The sequence below is a fragment of the Chlorocebus sabaeus genome, chromosome 9, assembly GCF_047675955.1.
Source record: "Chlorocebus sabaeus isolate Y175 chromosome 9, mChlSab1.0.hap1, whole genome shotgun sequence".
NCBI classification, from domain to species: domain Eukaryota; kingdom Metazoa; phylum Chordata; class Mammalia; order Primates; family Cercopithecidae; genus Chlorocebus; species Chlorocebus sabaeus.
Window position 1 is genome coordinate 15,108,087 of NC_132912.1, and position 19,788 is coordinate 15,127,874.

Sequence of the window (19,788 nt, forward strand, 5' to 3'; positions counted from 1 at the left end):
GAGGCGACGCCAAGGAGCATCCGGTCGGGTCCCAGGCGCAGGCTGCCGGGTTTTAAATCACCCGCGCTACGCAGCATGCGGTGGGCCCTGAGCCCCGCCCAGTGCAAGGCTTATTCCTGCCAAAGAAACACGGGTGTTGCTCTGGTAAGGCGTTGCCCGTGTCTGTGCAGGTGCAGTCGCGGGAAGGGAAATCGAAACTCCCAGCGCAGGTAGCCCCAGCCGACTAGGTGAGTAGGCTGCGGAGCTGCGCTTAGAAATCATTCTTCGTTCCGCTTCCTGCTTGTCTACTGCTGGCCTGAAATCCGAGCTCAGTTCCCCTCTCTCTCTTCTGTTCCCAATTTCTAACCTTGTGGGATAACAGTGAGGATTGTATGAGAAAGTTTGTAACTGACTCATGGTAGATTCAGTAACTATAGATTCCCTCTTCTGTTTTTATAATCTACAAACTGAGGAAGTCATCTCTGTGTGGTCTTGGGGCAAATAAGATCCCAATAATGTGTTCGCTGCTGGCCTCTGCCCTGGTCCCCCACCTTTTTGAGCTATACTTTTAGGAAGTTAGAATGATGTATTTAAAAAAAAAAAAAAAGATGGGAGGAAAGGTCTAAAATTTTTTAACAACCAAAGCAACTTTATGAAAAAGTTTGTTAAAGTACTGTATTAAAATTCACCAAATAATCACCATGACATTTATTGTGCTCCTTCCTATCAAATCTCCTTAGTATAATTAAACACAAACAACCCAGAACACTTTTACTTTATTTTATCTATTTATTGAGTTGGGGTCTAGTTCTATCGTCCAGGCTGGAGTGCAGTGGTGCCATCTCGGCTCACTGCAACCTCTGCCTCCTGGGTTCAGGCGATTCTCCTGCCTCAGCCTCCAGAGTAGCTGGGACTACAGGCATGCGCCACCACGCCTGGCTCATTTTTGTACTTTTAGCAAAGACGGGGTTTCACCATGTTGACCAGGCCGGTCTCGATCTCCTGGCCTCATGCGATCCGCTCACCTCAGCCTCCCAAAGTGCTGGGTTACAGGCATGAGCCACTGTACCCGGCCTTCCGGGCCTCCATAACACTTGAAGTCCCGCTTTGTGCACAGCATGGTGACAAACCTTCGGGTAGCATTGAATCTATCTGGGGACAACATGTTTGCAGAATACGGCAAATAAATGCTTCCACAGAGATGCAAAGTAACATGAGAATAAATCCAGGAACAAAGATTTCTGATCAGGGAAGTCAGGAATCAGAATGCCATTCCAGCCCAGCGCAGTGGCTCATGCCTGTAATCCCAGCACTTTGGAAAGCTGAGGTGGGCAGATCACCAAAGTCAGTAGTTCAAGACCAGCCTGGACAACATGGTGAAACCCCATATCTACTAAAAAGAAAAAAAAATCGGCCAAGCATGGTGGCAGATGTCTGTAATTCCAGCTACTCGGGAGGCCAAGGCAGGATAATCACTTGAACCTGGGAGGCGGAGTTTGCAGTAAGGCTAGATCACGGCAGTGCACTCCAGCCTGGGCAACAGAGACTCTGTCTCAAAAAACAAAACAAAACAAAACAGAATGACATCCCTAGTGAATGTCAGCTTGTTCCTGTAGTCATGATACTCAGAGTTCTATTCAAAAACGGATTCCCATGAAATCTTGAGGAGTGGGAGGAGGGGTGACGTGGAAAGGTATACACAACATAATCACTAATTTAGGTAAAATATCCTGCTAGTATACTACTGGCAACAACTTTGATGGTTTGTCTTAGAACACATGGGAACAACTGCCCTGGCAGGGTTATGGAGACCTAACAACAAATTCTGCTGAGTCTAGTGTCTGAAGAATCTCGTGGTGGAGCTCCAGGAAAGGCAGGTTAAGATAATGCTCGTGATCTTATTTATCTGCTCACTTATTTATCTCCTCCTCTTTCCACAATGGATACAGTACAAACAAAGGGAAATAGAGTCACGACAAAGGGAAAGACAGGATAGAAAATAAGCAAGATAGGTAAGCATAGCCCAGACCACACCTAGCGAATCAGAAACTCTTGGAGAGTGAGGCCTGGCAATTTACAGCTTAACACACCCTCTAGGTGATTCTGGCGGATCCTAAAGTTTGAGAACCACTGAATTCAAGTCTAAAAAAAAAAATCAGGGCCGGCGTGGTGGCTCATGCCTGTAATCCCAACACTTTGGGAGACCAATGCAAGCAGATCACCCGAGGTCAGGAGTTCGAGACCAGCCTGACCAACATGGGAAAACCCCCGCCTCTACTAAAAATAAAAAAATTAGCCAGGCTAATTACAGGTGGCGGGGGGCCTGTAATTCCAGCTACTCAGGAGGCTGAGGCAGGAGAATCGCTTGCACCCAGGAGGCGGAGGTTGCAGTGAGCCAAGATTGCACCATTGCACTCCAGCCTGGACAACAAGAGCGAAACTCCATCTAAAAAAAATTAAAATTAAAAAATAAAAATAAAAAATAAATTTAAAAAACCACAACACTCAGGAAGTCTGGGGCAGGAATTCAGGTAGGAAGCTGCTGCAATACTGCAGGAAATGTGATGGTGAGGCTTAATTCATTCAGCAAATCATTCACTGACCATATACTGTGTATCAGACACTGTTCTAGACACTAAAGATACAGTAGTGAGCAAAGTAGACAAAAAATGTGGCCCATCCTGGTGGCTCCTGCCTGCAATCTCAGCACTTTGGGAGGCCAAGGCAGGCGGATCACTTGAGGCCAGGAGTTCAAGACCAACATGACAAAACCCCATCTCTACTAAAGATGCAAAAAAATGTAGCTGGGTGTGGTGGTGTGCCTACCATAACAGCTACTTGGGAGCTGAGGCACAAAAATCACTTGAACCCGGAGGCAGAGGTTGCAGCGAACCAAGATGGCGCCACTGCACTCCAGCCTGGATGACCAAAGAGACAGGTCTCAAAATAAATAAATAAAAAAGCAGACAAAAATTCCTGTGGACGTGGGAGTGTACATTCTCATGGAAGTATTTACTGTCTACCATTTGTGTAGTTCCAGATGTTATCAGTGTTTTATACTTATTATTTCATCCTCATATCCTACCTGTCCATCAGGCAGGTACACTTTCTGTCCTCATTTGCCAGTTGAGGAAACGGAGGTTAAGTAGCTCGTCCAGGGTCATGTTGCTAGTAAGTAGAGCTCAGATTTAAATCCAAGAAGGCCACCACACGTTTAGACACTGTGTTCTCTGACAACACACTGCTAGCTGCCATGCCATGCTGCCTCCACACCATCGGAGGGGCAGTGATGAAATATACTCATTCAAAATATATCCCTTTAGCACCTACTGTGTGCTAGGCACTGTTAGGCCAGTGTGGCTGCAGCAGAATGATCCAGGGCTACATAGGAAGGAGGGAGGTTGTTGGGAGCAAATCTTGCAGAGACTTTGCTCACCCTGTATAGCCTCTGGTTTTCACTCTCCATAAGACAGGAAGCCATTGCAAGGCTGTGAGCAGAGGACTGACATAATTTGACTTAGGTTTGGTTTGTTTTGTTTTGTTTTGTTTTGTTTGAGATGGAGTCTCCCTCTATGCCCAGCCTGGAGTGCAGTGATGCAGTCTCTGCTCACTGCCACCTCCACCTCCTGGGTTCAAGCGATTCTCCTGCCTCGGCCTCCCGAGTCGCTGGGACTACAGGCACGCAACACCACTCCCAGCTAGTTCTTTTGTATTTTTAGTAGAGGCGGGGTCGCACCATATTGGCCAGGCTGGTCTCGAACGCCTGACCTTGTGATCCACCCACCTCAGCCTTCCAAAGTGCTGGGATTACAGGCGTGAGCCACCACGCCCGGCCTTGACTTAGGTTTTAAATGGACTGCATTGACTGTTGTGTTGACAACAGACTATAGAGGGGGCACAGAGAGCTGTTGGGAATGGTTGTAATTACCAGAAAAGAGAAAAATGATGATGTCTTGAGTAGAAGCTATAAAGCCAGCAGGTTGCACTGATGGATATGGAAAGAGAGGGCTCTAGGCCTCATCTACTAAAAGACATGAAGGAGCAGGGTTTTTGTTTTCGTTTTGACAGGGAGGTGTTTGGGGAGGTTGTTTTGGACAACCAAGTGGATGTTGAATATACATTGATATGCAGATCTAAAGTTCAGAGAAAGACCGGGCTGAAGAGATAAATTTGGGAGTTGTAAGTAAGTGTTTTTTTGTTTTTAGTTTTACTAAGTATTGCCTTTGTCTTAGTCTCATTTATTTAGAAGTTTACATAATTTAATTTGTCATATGGCTTGTGTTTTTGTTTTTGTTTTGTTTCGGGCAGGTGCCCGAGGCCCTTGTCATCTTCACTGATTCCAGCTCATGGCTTGTATTTAACAACTGGCTCAAAAAAATTCCTAAAAATTTACTTACTGAGTCTCCAGAGCTCTAATGAGCTGGCTCCAGCACACAGCTGCTCCTTTCTTTCATTCAGCAATTTTACAAGTCCTGATGGCTCTACTTTCAAAACATGTATCTTGGCCAGGCGCGGTGGCTCAGGCCTGTAATCCCAGCACTTTGGGAGGCCGAGGCAGGCGGATCAGGAGGTCAAGAGATTGAGACCATCCTGGCTAACACGGTGAAACCCCGTCTCTACTAAAAATACAAAAAATTAGCCCGGCGTGGTGGCGGGCGCCTGTAGTCCCAGCGGGAGGCTAAGGCAGGAGAATGGCGTGAACCCGGGAGGTGGAGCTTGCAGTGAGCCGAGATCGCACCACTGCACTCCAACCTGGGGGACAGAGCGAGACTCCGTCTCAAAACAAAAACAAAAACATGTATCTTGAATCTGATTACTTTTCGCTAAAAATAGTACTGTAATATAGTAATAGGTAATGCTAGAAAAAATAATTAAAGCTATAGATACCATTTATTGTAGGTTTACTGATTGTCAGGCACTATGGCGACTCTCTGGATTGGTTCATTCCCCGCAAATGGATAGGAGATATCTACTATCAGGACCTACAAACGGCAGTAGTCTCCATGCTGTGATTAGCTTTCATAGGGAATTGTATCTGGGATTCAAGGAGCAAAAAGTAACCCATTTCGCCCTCCGTATCTGCTCAGGGGTAACTCCTGGCAACGCTCCTGAGACCTACATTGGCATAGTAAGGTAGGCCTGCATCCGCTCCAGCCCTCGCGCATGCGCATAAAAGCCTATCCCCGGGGGCGGGGCCTGAGCCAGCTGGGCGGGGCCTAAAGGAGCCGGAAACTCCTGCAGTTCCACCGCGTTACTAAGAGACGCGAGGGTCACAGAGGCCACAACACTTGGCCTCTCGCTGGCCCTGCCCTAGGATCCCGAATAGAGAACGCGAGCACCGCCACGCCCGCCTGTGAGCTCCCGGGCGCCCCCGGCCTCTCCAGCTCGGGGGAGCGAGGATAACCGGAGAGCCGGACCCAGGGGTGGGTGGATGCGTCGCTGGAGGCGGGGGCCCTGCCCGCCAACCCCTGCGCCCCGGCCGTAGCCCCACCCCGGAAGTCCTTGCTTCGCCTTCTCCGCCCCGCAGTTCTCTAGTGTCTCTTGAGGTTTGCCCGAGTGATCCCGTGGTTTTCATGTCTCTTCCGTGTTTTTCAGGGAAGAGGTTCACTACTTGGCCGTTCCAGAATCTCAGAGTCCGGTTCTCCCGGAAGTTTCCGGGCTGCCCCGGACCCCATTGGCTTTAGGAGCCGCGACTCCGAGGGTTCTGATTTGGACCCTAAATTTTGGAATACTGTGCTTTGTCTATCCTAGCCTTCTTCAGGCAGATTTCACCTACCACACATTGAGTGATTTATGGCAGAAAGGAAGTTGGAGGGATGGGGACTGCAGTTTAGCTGTGGGGGCCGGAAGGGAGCGGCTTTGTGCTGCACATATGCAGGTTGCACTCCCGGAGCAGGGACCACCAGGCGTGCTTTGGGAACCGCTTTTGTCTTTCAAATGAACGCCCAGCGACAGCGGACGGGAGTTCCAGGACCTTAGAGACCGTCTAATGCTTCTTTTTCAGTTAAGGAAACAGGCCGAGGCGTGTTCATGGCCTTGCCTAAGGTTACGTGCTGATTACAGGGCTACTCCTGCTGCCTTTTAGAAACAGAAACCTAACAGGAGAAAAAAAACGGACTGTAAGGGAGGCTGATGCTCTTGAAGTTTTACTACTACTAAAAGTAAACGCACTTCTCAGAGTGGAAGGGAAGTGAAAAAGGAATTTGGGTGGCTGGCTACATCAGAAGCTTCTGTTACAACTTTAGATTGTCAGGGATTTCAGATGGTGGGTTTTTAAAATAACAAGCTCGAGGCCGGGCGTGGTGGCTCACGCCTGTAATCCCAGCACTTTGGGAGGCTGACGCAGGCGGGTCACCTAAGGTCAGGAGTTCGAGACTAGCCTGACCAACATGGAAAAACCCCGTCTCTACTAAAAATACAAAAAAATTAGACGGGCGTGGTGGCGCATACCTGAAATCTCAGCTAGAGGGGAGGCTGAGGCAGGAAAATCGCTTTAACTCGGGAGGCAGAGGTTGCGTTGAGCCAAGATTGCCCCATTGCACTCCAGCCTGGGCAACAAGAGCAAAACTCTGTCTCAAAAAAATAAATAACATAACATGCTCCTCTATTTTTTTTTTTTTTTTTTTTTTTTTTTTTTTTTTTTTGAGACGGAGTCTTGCTCTGTCGCCCGGGCTGGAGTGCAGTGGCTCTATCTCGGCTCACTGCAAGCTCCGCCTCCTGGGTTTACGCCATTCTCCTGCCTCAGCCTCCCGAGTAGCGGGGACTACAGGCGCCCGCCACTGCGCCCGGCTAATTTTTTTGTATTTTTAGTAGAGATGGGGTTTCACCGTGTTAGCCAGGTTGGTCTCGATCTCCTGACCTCGTGATCCGCCCGTCTCGGCCTCCCAAAGTGCTGGGATTACAGGCTTGAGCCACCGCGCCCGGCCAACATGCTCCTCTATTGAACCATGGGGTTATGTCCCAATAAACCCATGGTAGGTCGAAAATGCATTTAATGCACCTAGCCAAACTTAAACGTCCTCAGAACACTTACCTTGCCTGCAGTTGGGCAACATTGTCTAACACAAAGGCTATTTTATAATAAAGTGTTGACTATGTCATAGTAACTTACTGAATACTGCATTCTAAATGGAAAACAGAATGGTTGTATGGGTACTCGAATTACACTTTCTACTGAATGCATATTGCTTGTGCACCATGGTAAAGTGGAGATGCGAGTTGAACCTTTCTGTGGGACCATCCATATGCATATAAACTCTGTTTCATGTAATTCAGTTTTACAAACCAGAAACTCAGGCATTGCTGTTTCCTTTTTGTGGAGATACAACTTGGTATTTTAGACATCAAATGTATTTTATTTATTTGAGATGGAGCCTTGCTCTGTAGCCCAGGCTGGAGTGCAGTGGCGTGATCTCGGCTCACTGCAAGCTCCATCTCCCGGGTTCACATCATTCTCCTACCTCAGCCTCCGGAGTAGCTGGGACTACAGGGGACCGCCACCACGCCCCGCTAATTTTTTTTTTTTTTTTTAGTAGAGATGGGGTTTCACCATATTAGCCAGGATGGACTCGATCTCCTGACCTCATGATCCGCCCACCTCGGCCTCCCAAAGTGTTGGGATTACAGGCGTCAGCCACCGTGTCCAGCCCCGAGGCGGGGTTTCACCATGTTGGCCAGGCTGGTCTCGAACTCCTGACCTCAGGTGATCCAGCTGCCTCGGCTTCCCAAAATGCTGGGATTACAGGCGTGAGCCTCCGCGCCTGGCTCAAATGTTTATTTTTATTTAATTTTAAATTATTTTTTTCTTGAGGCAGGGTCTCACTCGTCTCCCAGGCTGAAGTGCAGTGACTCCATCACAGCTGACTGTGGCCTCAACCTTGGGGGCTCAAACAATCCGCCCACCTTAGCGTTCCCAACAGCTGAGACTACAGGCATGGGACACCACACCCAGCTAATTTTATTTTTTGTAGAGACAGGGTCTCACTATGTTGCCCAGGCTGGAATTGTAAGTTGATCTTTCCTAATTTTAGTTTCATTTTGTGTTTTTAATAAAATGAAAGGCCAAAAAAAAAAAAAAAGAATTTCCACCACCACCACTTATATAGCATAGTTACGGTAGTCACTAGAGTTCCTATTATGGTGAAATTTACATTCATATTCTCTTTAAGTATTTTGGGAAAATAAAATTTTGAAATGCTTAATAATAACTGGAAGATGTCTATTTCTACTGAGAAAAGTGGTGATTTTCCCCAAAGTCCAATTGAATACAGCATATTTTCTGCTCATCTATTAAATGTAGCATTTTTATGTATAGTTGCTGTAATTTTATGAGCTGAAAGTGACAAAAGGTGACATAGATGGCATTCAAGAAAATATGTTTTGAATGAATATGAGCAAAAAGTCAAGCCTAAAGCAAAGAGGGCTTGTATAAGACAAAGATTCAGATTGTATCACTGCATGTGCTTCATCTGTAAAAGTCCTGTAAGTAATACAGTCACTAAATTCATATAAAAATATGACTAATTTTGAAAATATGACTTTGTTTTTATTTATTTATTTATTTGTTTTTCAGACAGAGTCTCGCTCTGTCACCCAGGCTGGAGTGCAGTGGCACCATCTTGGCTCACTGCAACCTCCACCTCCTGGGTTCAAGCAGTTTTCTGCCTCAGCCTCCCCAGTAGCTGGTACTACAGGTGCCCGCTACCTACCATGCCCGGCTAATTATTTTTAGTAGACACAGGGTTTCACCATATTGGCCAGGCTGGTCTTGAACTCCTGACCTTGTGATCCACCCACCTCGGCCTCCCAGAGTGCTGGGATTACAGGCATGAGCCAGTCCGTTCCTGTCCTGAAAGTATTTTAATACAGTGAGTTCACTAACCTTTTTTTTTTTTTTTATGACAGAGTTTCACTTTTGTTGCCCAGGCTGGAGTGCAATGGCACGATCTGGGCTCTCTGCAACCTCTGCCTCCCAGGTTCAAGCAATTCTCCTACCTCAGCCTCCTGATTAGCTGGGATTACAGGCATGCGCTACCACACCCAGCTAATTTTGTATTTTTCGTAGAGATGGGGTTTCTCCATGTTGGTCGAGGTGGTCTCGAACTTCCGACCTCAGGTGATGCACCCGCCTCAGCCTCCCAAAGCGCTAGGATTACAGGGGTGAGCCACCACACCTGGCCTAACTTTTTTCTTTAATATTTCTTAGAACCTTTTTCCTGTATAACATATCTATATTGCTGTGTAATATATCATATTATATATATGAATGGATTCTTGGGCTGTATCACATGTCCAACTCACCTCTTTGTCATAGCTGGTATATTGCTAGTATATTGTGCAACAGTGGAGTAGCAAACTTCCCACTAGAATGAATGGCATTAAAGGACAAAGGTTTCACTGAAGCATAGCTTATTTATTGTTTTGCCAGGTGTTCCAAATTTTACATAAATTCGTATAATACTATAAAACTGGACCGCGTGCAGTGGCTTACGCCTGTAATCACCCACTGTGGGAGGCCGAGGTACACGAATCACTTGAAGCCAGGAGTTCGAGACCAGCCTGCAAAACATGGTGAAACACATCTCTACTAAAAATATAAAAATGTGGCTGGGCGTGATGGCTCATGCCTGTAATCCCAGCACTTTGGGAGGCCAAGGTGGGTGGATCACGAAATCAGGAGATCAAGACCATCCTGGTTAACACGGTGAAACCCCATCTCTACTAAAAATACAAAAAATTAGCCAGGCATGGTAGTGGGCACCTGTAGTTCCAGCTACTCGGGAGGCTGAGGCAGGAGAATGGTGTGAACCCGGGAGGTGGAGCTTGCAGTGAGCCGAAATCACACCACTGCACTCCAGCCTGGGCAACAGAGCGAGATAACGTCTCAAAAGAAAAAAAGAAAAAGAGAAAAGAAAAAAATATATATATATAAAAATTAGCTGGGTGGGGTGGTACGCATCTGTAGTCCCAGCTACTCAGGAGGCTGAGGCAGGAGAATCGCTTAAACTCAGGAGGCCACAGTGAGCCAAGATGACACCACTCTACTCCAGCCTGGGCAATGCAGTGAGACTCCATTTCAAAAAAAAAAAAAAAGAATTGCCTTAAAATGTAACATGGGTCTGAGCCTAAGTCAATAACTAAAGATCAAAAGTTTTTAAGAAGTCAACATACTGACAAAACTCTGATTTTCTTTGATCTGATCAATGTACACGTTGGTATGCACACTGGAAAAAATGCAAACAGCAATACTAATGCTACTGAAATAATTTCTTTTATCAGGGTAAGAACTGTGTGACTCATGCCTTCATTTAGATTCATTTAAATCTGGAGCTAAGTTCAAACAACTCTGGGAATTATGATTTCAGAATGCAGTGGGCCCAGCGCGGTGGCTCATGCCTGTAATCCCAGCATTTTGGGAGGCCGAGGTGGGTGGATCACGAGGTCAAGAGATCGAGACCATCCTGGCCAAAAGGGTGAAACCTCATCTACTAAAAATATAAAAATTAGCTGGGCGTGGTGGTGCCTGCCTGTAGTCCCAGCTACTCAGGAGGCTAAGGCAGGAGAATCAGTTGAACCTGGGAGGCAAAGGATGCAGTGAACAGAGTTCACGCCACTGCACTATAGCCTGGTGACAGAGCGAGACTATGTCTCAAAAAAAAAAAAAAAAATACAACGTAAACACTATAATCTTTAGAATGTTAAGCAATTCAACACAAATCTAAATACGAGGAGCATTAGACCAACTTTCTTATTTTTCATAGAAAAGAGTCCATTGGTACTTGTGACTTAGCCTCCTAACAGTCTTCATTATCTTTTTTTACTAACCACTAAGGGAACATTTAGGCTACATCTTTCATACTGAAGAAATATATGTCTGAAATTCAGCAAGTCTGTCCATTTTATTTCCATTTCCTGTTTTTCACCTATTAAATCCAAGTAAAGCTAAATTTATGTCCTGTAAAAACATTTATTATAAGATCTTTTTAAATAAAACTTTTAAGTCTATGTTAATTCATCATATATTTAGCATAATTTTTACCCAGTATGAAGGATGGATATTTCTAACTGATGTGATGCTTATTTTGACTTTTCCTTTATATATATATATATGTGCTTTTTTTTTTTTTGAGCCAGAGTCTCAGTCTGTTACCCAGGCTGGAGTGCAATGGAGCAGTATTGGCTCCCTGCAACCTCCACCTCCTGGGTTTCAAGGAATTCTCAAACCTTAGCCTCCCAAGTAGCAAGGATTGCAGGCAGCTTCCACCACACCCAGTTAATTTTTTTTTTTCTTTTTTGAGAAGGAGTTTTGCTCATGTTGCCCAGGCTGGAGTGCAATGGTATGATCTCAGCTCACTGCAACCTCCACCTCCCAGGTTCAAGCGATTCTCCTGACTCAGCCTCCCAAGTAGCTGAGATTACAGGCATGTGCCACCACGCCTGGCTAATTTTGCATTTTTAGTAGAGACGGGGTTTCACCATGTTGGCCAGGCTGGTCTTGAACTCCTCACCTCAGGTCTCCTGACCTCAGTCTCCCAAAGTGCTAGGATTACAGGCCTGAGCCACCATGTCCAGCCTTTCCTTGTTATACTTTAATGTATTTCTCGACCTTTTTAACATAATAAGCATTTGTCATTGTGACTGAAAAAAATTCAAAAAATATTAATTTATTTACAGGATCTGACTTTAATGTGTTTCAGCCAATAGAAATATATTTTAGTAGAAGAATGGATTCAAGGAATCATAGTGAAAATTCTGGAGACTTTATTTCAGTTAAATGACTGATATATTTTGTTAATAAAATAAGTAGCTGAGAAAAGTTCAAGATTATGCCTTTGAAAAACTTGCTATGGAAATTTGGTGAATAGATGATTACATGAACTAAAATCATATATCTGACTTTCCAAGACTATTAGTGACCTCCTACACTGCTTTTAAATCTGTGATCTCAGTACCACGACAGCCACACGGTGTGCATGGAATCTGTGTTAGTCCATCTTCTCACATTGGTTCATCAAAAAATCAGGCAGGGCTCGGTGGCTCACGCCTATAATCCGAGCACTTTGGGAGGCCGAGGCGGAGCAGGTCACAAGGTCAGGAGATGGAGACCAACCTGGCTAACACGGTGAAACCCCGTCTTTACTAAAAATACAAAAAATTACCTGGGCACGGTGGCGGATGCCTGTAGTCCTAGCTACTTGGGAGGCTGAGGCAGGAGAATGGTGTGAACCCGGGAGGCGGAGCTTGCAGTGAGCCGAGATCAGGCCACTGCACTCCAGCCTGGGCGACAGAGCAAGACTCCGTCTCAAAAAAAAAAAAAAAAAAAAAAAGAATAAACCATTCCCTCCCCGAAACAAGAAAGGGAAGAGAGTGAGAAGATGGATCTTACATTCCCGTATTAAGAGAGAGAGATGCAGTTTTGAACATAGGTAAATGGAATGGTGGTGGATATTTTGACAATCTATTGAGCATGTTTTCAGAAATGTGCAAACTATTACCTGGAACTCCAGTATTTGTATACAGCTTTTAAAACATCACTCCGTAACTCCAACTCTGACTGTGATTTTATTGATAAAGAAATAAATAGACTTTTATGTATCTTTCAGGTACTTGGGGTTTTTTGTTTGTTTGTTACAGTTTTATCCCCACAAAATAGAACATGAATCCTTCTTAATCTTGGAATTGTGTGTTTAAAAACTAATATATTTAATGGGATTCTCAACTCTAAGTATAATTTTTAAGTGGTAGTTTTGTTTATTCTTAAAGGGAATTTCAAAATTGTCATTATTACATTATCTATTAATGTTGTTTTAACATCTTTCAGATATTCTTGGTAATAAGGCCTCTGTAACCATGGCTAGTTCTGACGTAAAACCAAAATCAATAAGTCGTGCCAAAAAATGGTCAGAAGAGATAGAAAATCTGTACAGATTTCAACAAGCGGGATATCGGGATGAAACCGAATATAAACAAGTGAAACAAGTTTCTGTGGTAAGATTTATGCCTCTACAAACCTCAACTAGAAGTGCGTTTCTCAGATGCTGAAAAGTATTTTATGAACAACCAGAGAATAACTGAAGGGAATTCTACTCCAACTCTCTCATTTTATTTATTTTTATTTTATTTTATTTTATTCTATTTTTTGAGACAGAGTCTCATTCTGTCACCCAGGCTGGAGTGCAGTGACGCAATCTCGGCTGACTCCACCTCTCAGGTTCAAGGGATTCTCCTGCCTCAGCCTCCCAAGTAGCTGGGATCACAGGTGTGCACCATCACGCCTGGCTAATTTTTGTATTTTTGTAGAGACAGGATTTTGCCATGTTGGCCAGGCTAGTCTTGAACTCCTGACTTCAAGTGATCCACGCGCTTCAGCCTCCCAGAGTGCTGGGATTACAGGCAATAGCCATGACACCCAGCCAGACTTTCTCATCTTATTAAGGGGGAGAGGCCCAGAAGAATGATTTGCAGGCAGAGTGAGGGAAGAGGTGGTCATTCAGCTGGGCACATTCAGAATTTTCTATGTTTTATCGAGCAACTGTGCTCTGCTAAATGAATCTTCTATGGTAGACCACAAAAAAAGAATCTTTTTTCCTCACTCAGGTGATTTTATTATCAGATAATCAGTTTGTGGGATAACTATTATTTCCCTCCTTTTATATTTTATTTTAACCATGAATTAGAAAGAGATTAAAATTGTTTTTTTGTTTGTTTGTGGCGATTATACCTTATAAACAAAAGTGTTGAAACAACTGGTGACTTTGGTAGTATATCCCAGACTTTTCTGAGAGAGTAGAGATCTAGCTTTCCTTTACGAAGGCTAGACCAAAGTCTAGGTTTGGCTCCCGTTTATACTGTGTTGGTTCTTCTTATTTATTCTGTTGACTACTAAGACACTTTTTTTTTTTCTCCCAGGCTGGAGTGCACTGGCGCAATCTCGGCTCACTGCAACCTCCGCCTCCCGGGTTCAAGTGACTCTTAAGAGACATGTTGTTTACAAATTCAGTTCACCCCTGAACACCACAGGGACTAGGGGGTTCAGTGCTTCATGCTGTCAAAAATGTGTGTATAAGTTTTGACTCCCCAAAACAACTACTAGTAACCTAGTGTTAACAGAAGGACTTGCCCATATGGTAAACAATTGATCAACCCGGAAATATGCTAATATCTTAATATATTTTATGCATTAATGACAAACCTTTTTCTTAATTTTTTTTTATATTTCTAGTCTGTGTGGTTTGCAAAATTTTTCTAATCGTTGCAAATCTCAAAAAAAATTTCAACGTATTTTTTGAAAAAATCCATGTATAAATGGACTCCCCAAGTTCAAACTTGCATTGGTCAAGGGTCAACTGTATTGTAAAATATGATATAGTATTAATAACTATATTTTAATTTTTAGATTTGGGATTATAACAGTGTTTATTAACTTAGTTTATTTTTCATTATTTTTTACTAACTCATTTTTCAGAGACTAATGTGTAGGTTTTGCAAATCACTATAAGCTCTTGTTTCTTTTTCTTTTATTCTATTCTTTGACCTGTACTTAAAAATTCCTTTAAAAGTACATAGGAAGCCGGGAACGGTGGCTCACACCTGAAATCCCAGCACTTTGGGAGGCTGAGGTAGGCAGATCACTTGAGGTCAGGAGTTCGAGACCAGCCTGGTCAACATGGTAAAACCCCATCTCTACTAAAAATGCAAACATTAGCTGGGCATGGTGGCAGGCACCTGTAGTCCCAGCTACTCAGGAGGCTGAGGCAGGAGAATCACTTCAGCCTGGGAGGTGGAGGTTGCAGTGAGCCAAGATCACACCATTGCACTCTAGCCTGGGCAACAAAGCGAGATTCCATATCAAATTAATTAATTAATTAATTAAATTAAAAATTAAAAAGTACGTAGGAAAAATAATGGAGGCAATACAGAATTAAAATGTTATTGCCTCTTTAATAGGCATTAATTTAGCAGACATTATTGGGGTTAACAATAAAATTCAAAATACTGATCAAGTGAAGATTGATTACTGTGCCTTCCATATATCTGTCTTCTCAACCATTATACTCTATCCCCATTGCCAATGATAATTTTCATTACTGTATCATCTAAGGCCTTTAAATAGATAAAACAGAAGCATTATCATTGTTATGCTGTTTAAAATAAGCTTTGGGCCGGGCATGGTGGCTCACACCTGTAATCCCAGCACTTTGGGAGGCCGAGGCAGGTGGATCATCTGGGGTTGGGAGTTTTAGACCAACCTGACCAACATGGAGAAACCCTCTCTCTACTAAAAATACAAAATTAGCGAGGCGTGGTGGTGCATGCCTGTAATCCTAGCTACTTGGGAGGCTGAGGCAGGAGAATTGCTTGAAACCAGGAGGTGGAGGTTGTAGTGAGCTGAGATCACACCATTGCACTCCAGCCTGGGCAACAAGAGTGAAACTCCGTCTCAATAAATAAATAAATAAATAAATAAGCTTCATACCCTGCCTTAAGATTGGGATGCCCCTAAAGATATACAGGCCTCAGACTCATAGGTGGCCAGGTTTGGTAGCTTACACCTCTGAGCCCAGTGCTTTGGGAGGCTGAGGCGGAAGGACTGCTTGAGGCCAGGATTTCGAGACCAACCTGGGCAACACAGACTCCATCTCTACAAAAAATTTTTTTAATTAGCCAGGCATGGTGGAGTGTCTCTGTAGTCCCAGCTACTGGGAGTCTCAGGCAGGAGGACTGCTTGAGTGCAGGAGATGGAGGCTGCAGTGAGCTGTGATCACATCACTGCACACCAGCCCACCAGCCTGGGTGAGAGAGCAGGACCCTGTCTCAAAAAAAGAAAGAAAGAAAGAAAGTAAAGAAAATTGTCACAAGAATTAAATGTAATCACATGTTTGAAGTGCCTGACATTATAGTGCTCATAATTTGTTGGGCCGGGCACAGTGGCTCACACCTGTAATCCCAGCACTTTGGGAGGCAGAGGTGGGCAGATCACCTGCAGTCAGGAGTTAGAGACCAGCCTGGCCAACATGATGAAACCCTGTCTCTACTAAAAAATACAAAAAATTAGGTGGGCATAGTGGTGCACACCTGTAAATCCCAGCTACTAGGAAGGCTGAGACAGGAGAATCACTTGAACCTGGGAGGCGGAGGTTGCAGTAAGCTGAGATCATGCCACTGCACTCCAGCCTGGGCGACAGAGTGAGACTCCCCCACAAAAAAATTGTTGACTGAAGGAACAAGTGTTAGTAAATTATAACTTTTACTAATCTCATCATCTTAGAGTCTAAAATAAGTAACAAGAACAATAAAACCTTACACAAATCAAAGTATATGTGCCTTAACAAAAAGAAGCACAGGGGTTTAGAGGAAAACAAAATCACTTCCTTCCAGGGACAATCCTCAGAGAGGGCTTCATGTCCCCACAGACATTTGCAGTGGGTCTTTAGGGATCGATAGGATGGTGGCTGAAGGCTTGCTTTGGGTGGGATGTTTCTCCTAGTGTGCAGTGGTTTGAGGGTTTGAGAGAAGTTTTTTGTTACCTGGTGGTAAAGTGCTTGCTGACCTTCTCTCCTGAGGAGAAAGTCCTTGAACTTGAGGATCTCATTCCATTTCACCACAGGCAAGAAGGTTTCCCAGATCAAATGAAAATGATCAAGTTGAAAGTCAAGAAGAAAAAAAAGTTCAGAGATGCCAAGGGGCATCAAAAGGAAAAATGTCTAGAAGTCAACAAGCATAGGACCAACCTTGCTGTCCTAAGGATTATCTCATATAAAGTAGCTTAGCTCCAGATGTTCAGAAGAGGCAGTGGTTGTACTGTTTTCTCACTGGATCAGACGGTGTTCAGAGAATCTGCTCCTGGCACCGGGGGGAAGAGGGCTGTAATGGAGTCTTGAGAACACCTCCTTTCCCTGCCAAAGGTATTGGAAGCCACACAGGCAGGCCTGGCCTCAGTGGTGAAAAGGACTGCTGGTGTTCTGTAATGTATGTCAGAGGGCCTGCCAAGGCTTCTCAGATACGCTGTTACCTATTCTCGCTAATTCATAAGTAAATGAGATGACACAAAACATGAAGATGTGTTATTAGAAAATAAAAGACTTGTGGACACAGATGGTATATTCATCTCCTCTTCCTACTGAAAGCTGAGATTTATTCATGGGGAACAGAAAAGGTGCAGGGCTGCCTGTATAGACGGTGTCGAAGAGCGGGATTTGGAGTGAAGGTGCAGGGCTGCGTGTATAGACGGTGTTGAAGAGCGGGATTTGGAGTGAAGGTGCAGGGCTGCCTGTATAGACGGTGTTGAAGAGCGGGATTTGGAGTGAAGGTGCAGGGCTGCCTGTATAGACGGTGTTGAAGAGGGGGATTTGGAGTGAAGGTGCAGGGCTGCCTGTATAGACTGTGTTGAAGAGCGGGATTTGGAGTGAAGGTGCAGGGCTGCCTGTATAGACGGTGTTGAAGAGCGGGATTTGGTTTTCTACAACCCAGATAATGAGGTTTTGGTGATGATCAAGTGCATCTCATGAAATCTGAAAGGAACATATGTGACAGTAGCAAAATACATTAACCTGCCCAGGAAATGATGACATTGAAGAGGAAGTGGGGAGACAGATCTCCAAATTAGATCAAGCCAAATGATAGAGTACGCAAACCAATATGGTATACAAGAAGGAATGGTAGGAGATGGCTGGGGACAGTGGCTCACGCCTGTAATCCCAACACTTTGGAAAGCTGAGACAGGAGGATCACTTGAGCCCAGGAGTTTGAGACCAACCTGGGCAACATATAATAATAATAATAATAATAATAATAATAATAATAGTAAAGAATGGTAGGAGAAATAAAAAAAGATTTTTGACACTTTGGGAGGCCAAGGTGGGAGGATTGCTTGAGGCTAGGAGTTTGAGACCAGCCTGGGCAACATAGTGACACCCTGTCTCTACAAAAAAAAAATAGAAAACTTATCTGGGCATAATAGTGCAAAGCTGTAGTTCTAACTACTCAGGAGGCAGAGGCTGGAGGATCCCCTGAGCCCAGGAGGTTGAGGCTGTAGTTAGCTATGATTGCACCACTGCACTCCAGCCTGGGAGACAAGAGTGGGACCCTGTTTCCAAAAAAAAAAAACATGGATTTCAAGGTGAACTTGAAATTGGGGCAGAAGGAAATGCATATACAACTTTGGATAGTTCTTGACTTGCTTGCTTTATTCACTGTGTAGTCATCAACAATCAGCAGGCAGTGCTTTCAAAATGGAGCCTGGGCTTACCCCTAATTTCTTCCTGTGGTATTAATTTTAGAAGTTAGAATGTTTGAAATCTTTTGTAAACATAAGATAAATGAACTTTCAGTTACTTTGAATGTTTTCTCTTGGCCACAGTATTGAAATTTAAATCTATAAATTGAAGCTGGGTGCAGTGGCTCAGGCCTGTAATTCCAGCACTTGGGAGGCCGAGCTTGGAGGATCACTTGACTCCAGCAGTTCAAGGCCAGCCTGGGCAATGTAGCAAGACTCTGTCTCCAAAATAAAGTAAAATGAAATAAACCTAGAAATTGGGCTCTAGAGAAAAGCACTGGATTAGTCATCTTTTTTTGTTGTTGTTTTTTGAGACAGGGTCGCCCAGGCTGGAGTGCAGTGGCACCATCTAGGGTCACTGCAACCTCTGCCTCCAGAGTCCAAACGATTCTCCTGCCTCAGCCCCCTGAGTAGCTGGGATTGTAGGCACCTACCACCACACCTGGCTAATTTTTGTATTTTTAGTAGAGACAGGGTTTCACCATGTTGGCCAGATTGGTCTTGAACTCCTGACCTCAATTGATCCGCCTGCCTCAGCCTCCCAAAGTGCTGGGATTACAGGCATGAGCTACTGCACTGGGCCTGAATTAGTTATTTTACAGCATAAGGCTGCAATTAAGATGTCTTGTGGGTATAATACTTTAAAAGCTGAAGCATTTTAAAATCTAATCTTATACTTTGTTGGTGTAAGTCATACTTTTTAACTATTTGACAGTAAAATATGAGATAAAAATCAGCCCTGCACTGTAACATTTGTACTCTGGTTCTTGGTGTGCAGGTAGATCGTTGGCCAGAGACAGGATATGTGAAGAAACTTCAGAGAAGGGACAATACGTTCTATTACTACAACAAACAGAGGGAATGTGATGACAAGGAAGTCCACAAAGTGAAAATTTATGCTTACTAGCCTGTCTTCTTTGTATTACTCGTCAATTATACTTTAAGAATTCATCATTTCCTTCTACATCGTGAAAATGTTTGTCATTTTACGAAATAATTCAAAATGCAATCTTCAGTTTATTATTTTGTGAAACACAAAAGCCATGAGAATTAGTATCTGTTAACCACCTTGTCCTGTTCTAAGAACTGGCTGCAAATGCATTAAAGTTGTACTTTCTTGGTCCTGCTCTTTTTGTCCATTTTGTTTTGTTTTGAGACAGAGTCTCGCTCTGTTGCCCAGGCTGGAGTGCAGGGGTGCAATCTCGGTTAACTGCAACCTTTGCCTCCCGGGTTCAAGCGCATGAGGAAAAAAAAAAAAACAAACAATAAAACAAATTCCTGCTAGTGCTGCTGGTGGGACAAATACCTGCTAGTACTGCTTGGTTCACATGCTTGGACATTAAAGATGCATTCTTCTGCATCAGATTAGCCCCTGTAAGCCGAGACATTTGCCTTTGAGTGAGGCCCATCTCAGTATACCTGGACTAAGACTTCCCTAAGGATTTAAAAATTCCCCAACTATCTTTGAAGATGCACTAGCCTCAGACTTAAAGGCTTTCCCGCCACCTAGTGACTGATGTGTCTTAATGCAATTC

At 44.1% G+C, this 19,788-nt stretch overlaps 1 protein-coding gene across 6 annotated transcripts; it reads left to right on the forward strand.

Annotated features, from left to right (window-relative positions):
- Nucleotides 1-27: 27 nt before the first annotated feature.
- MEIG1 (meiosis/spermiogenesis associated 1) lies at nt 28-19,380 on the forward strand. Of its 6 annotated transcripts, XM_073018745.1 has the most exons (4): nt 35-227; nt 4,048-4,162; nt 12,800-12,966; nt 19,032-19,380. In XM_073018745.1, the coding sequence occupies exons 3-4, from the start codon at nt 12,829-12,831 to the stop codon at nt 19,158-19,160; spliced, it is 267 nt and encodes an 88-aa protein (XP_072874846.1). In that variant the 5' UTR covers nt 35-227; nt 4,048-4,162; nt 12,800-12,828; the 3' UTR covers nt 19,161-19,380. The 6 variants fall into 6 exon arrangements, with proteins under 6 accessions (XP_008000545.2, XP_072874846.1, XP_008000543.2 ...); XM_008002354.3 differs by lacking the exon at nt 4,048-4,162 and having other exon boundaries at nt 28-144; XM_008002352.3 differs by lacking the exon at nt 4,048-4,162.
- The last annotated feature ends 408 nt before the right edge of the window (nt 19,381-19,788 follow it).

Bases quoted from the DNA above. Each gene is read 5' to 3' on its own strand.
- MEIG1 (XM_008002354.3), top strand. From the start codon at position 12,829: ATGGCTAGTTCTGACGTAAAACCAAAATCAATAAGTCGTGCCAAAAAA. The intron at 12,967-19,031 runs GTAAGATTTATG...CTTGGTGTGCAG, and splicing joins AAGTGAAACAAGTTTCTGTG to GTAGATCGTTGGCCAGAGAC.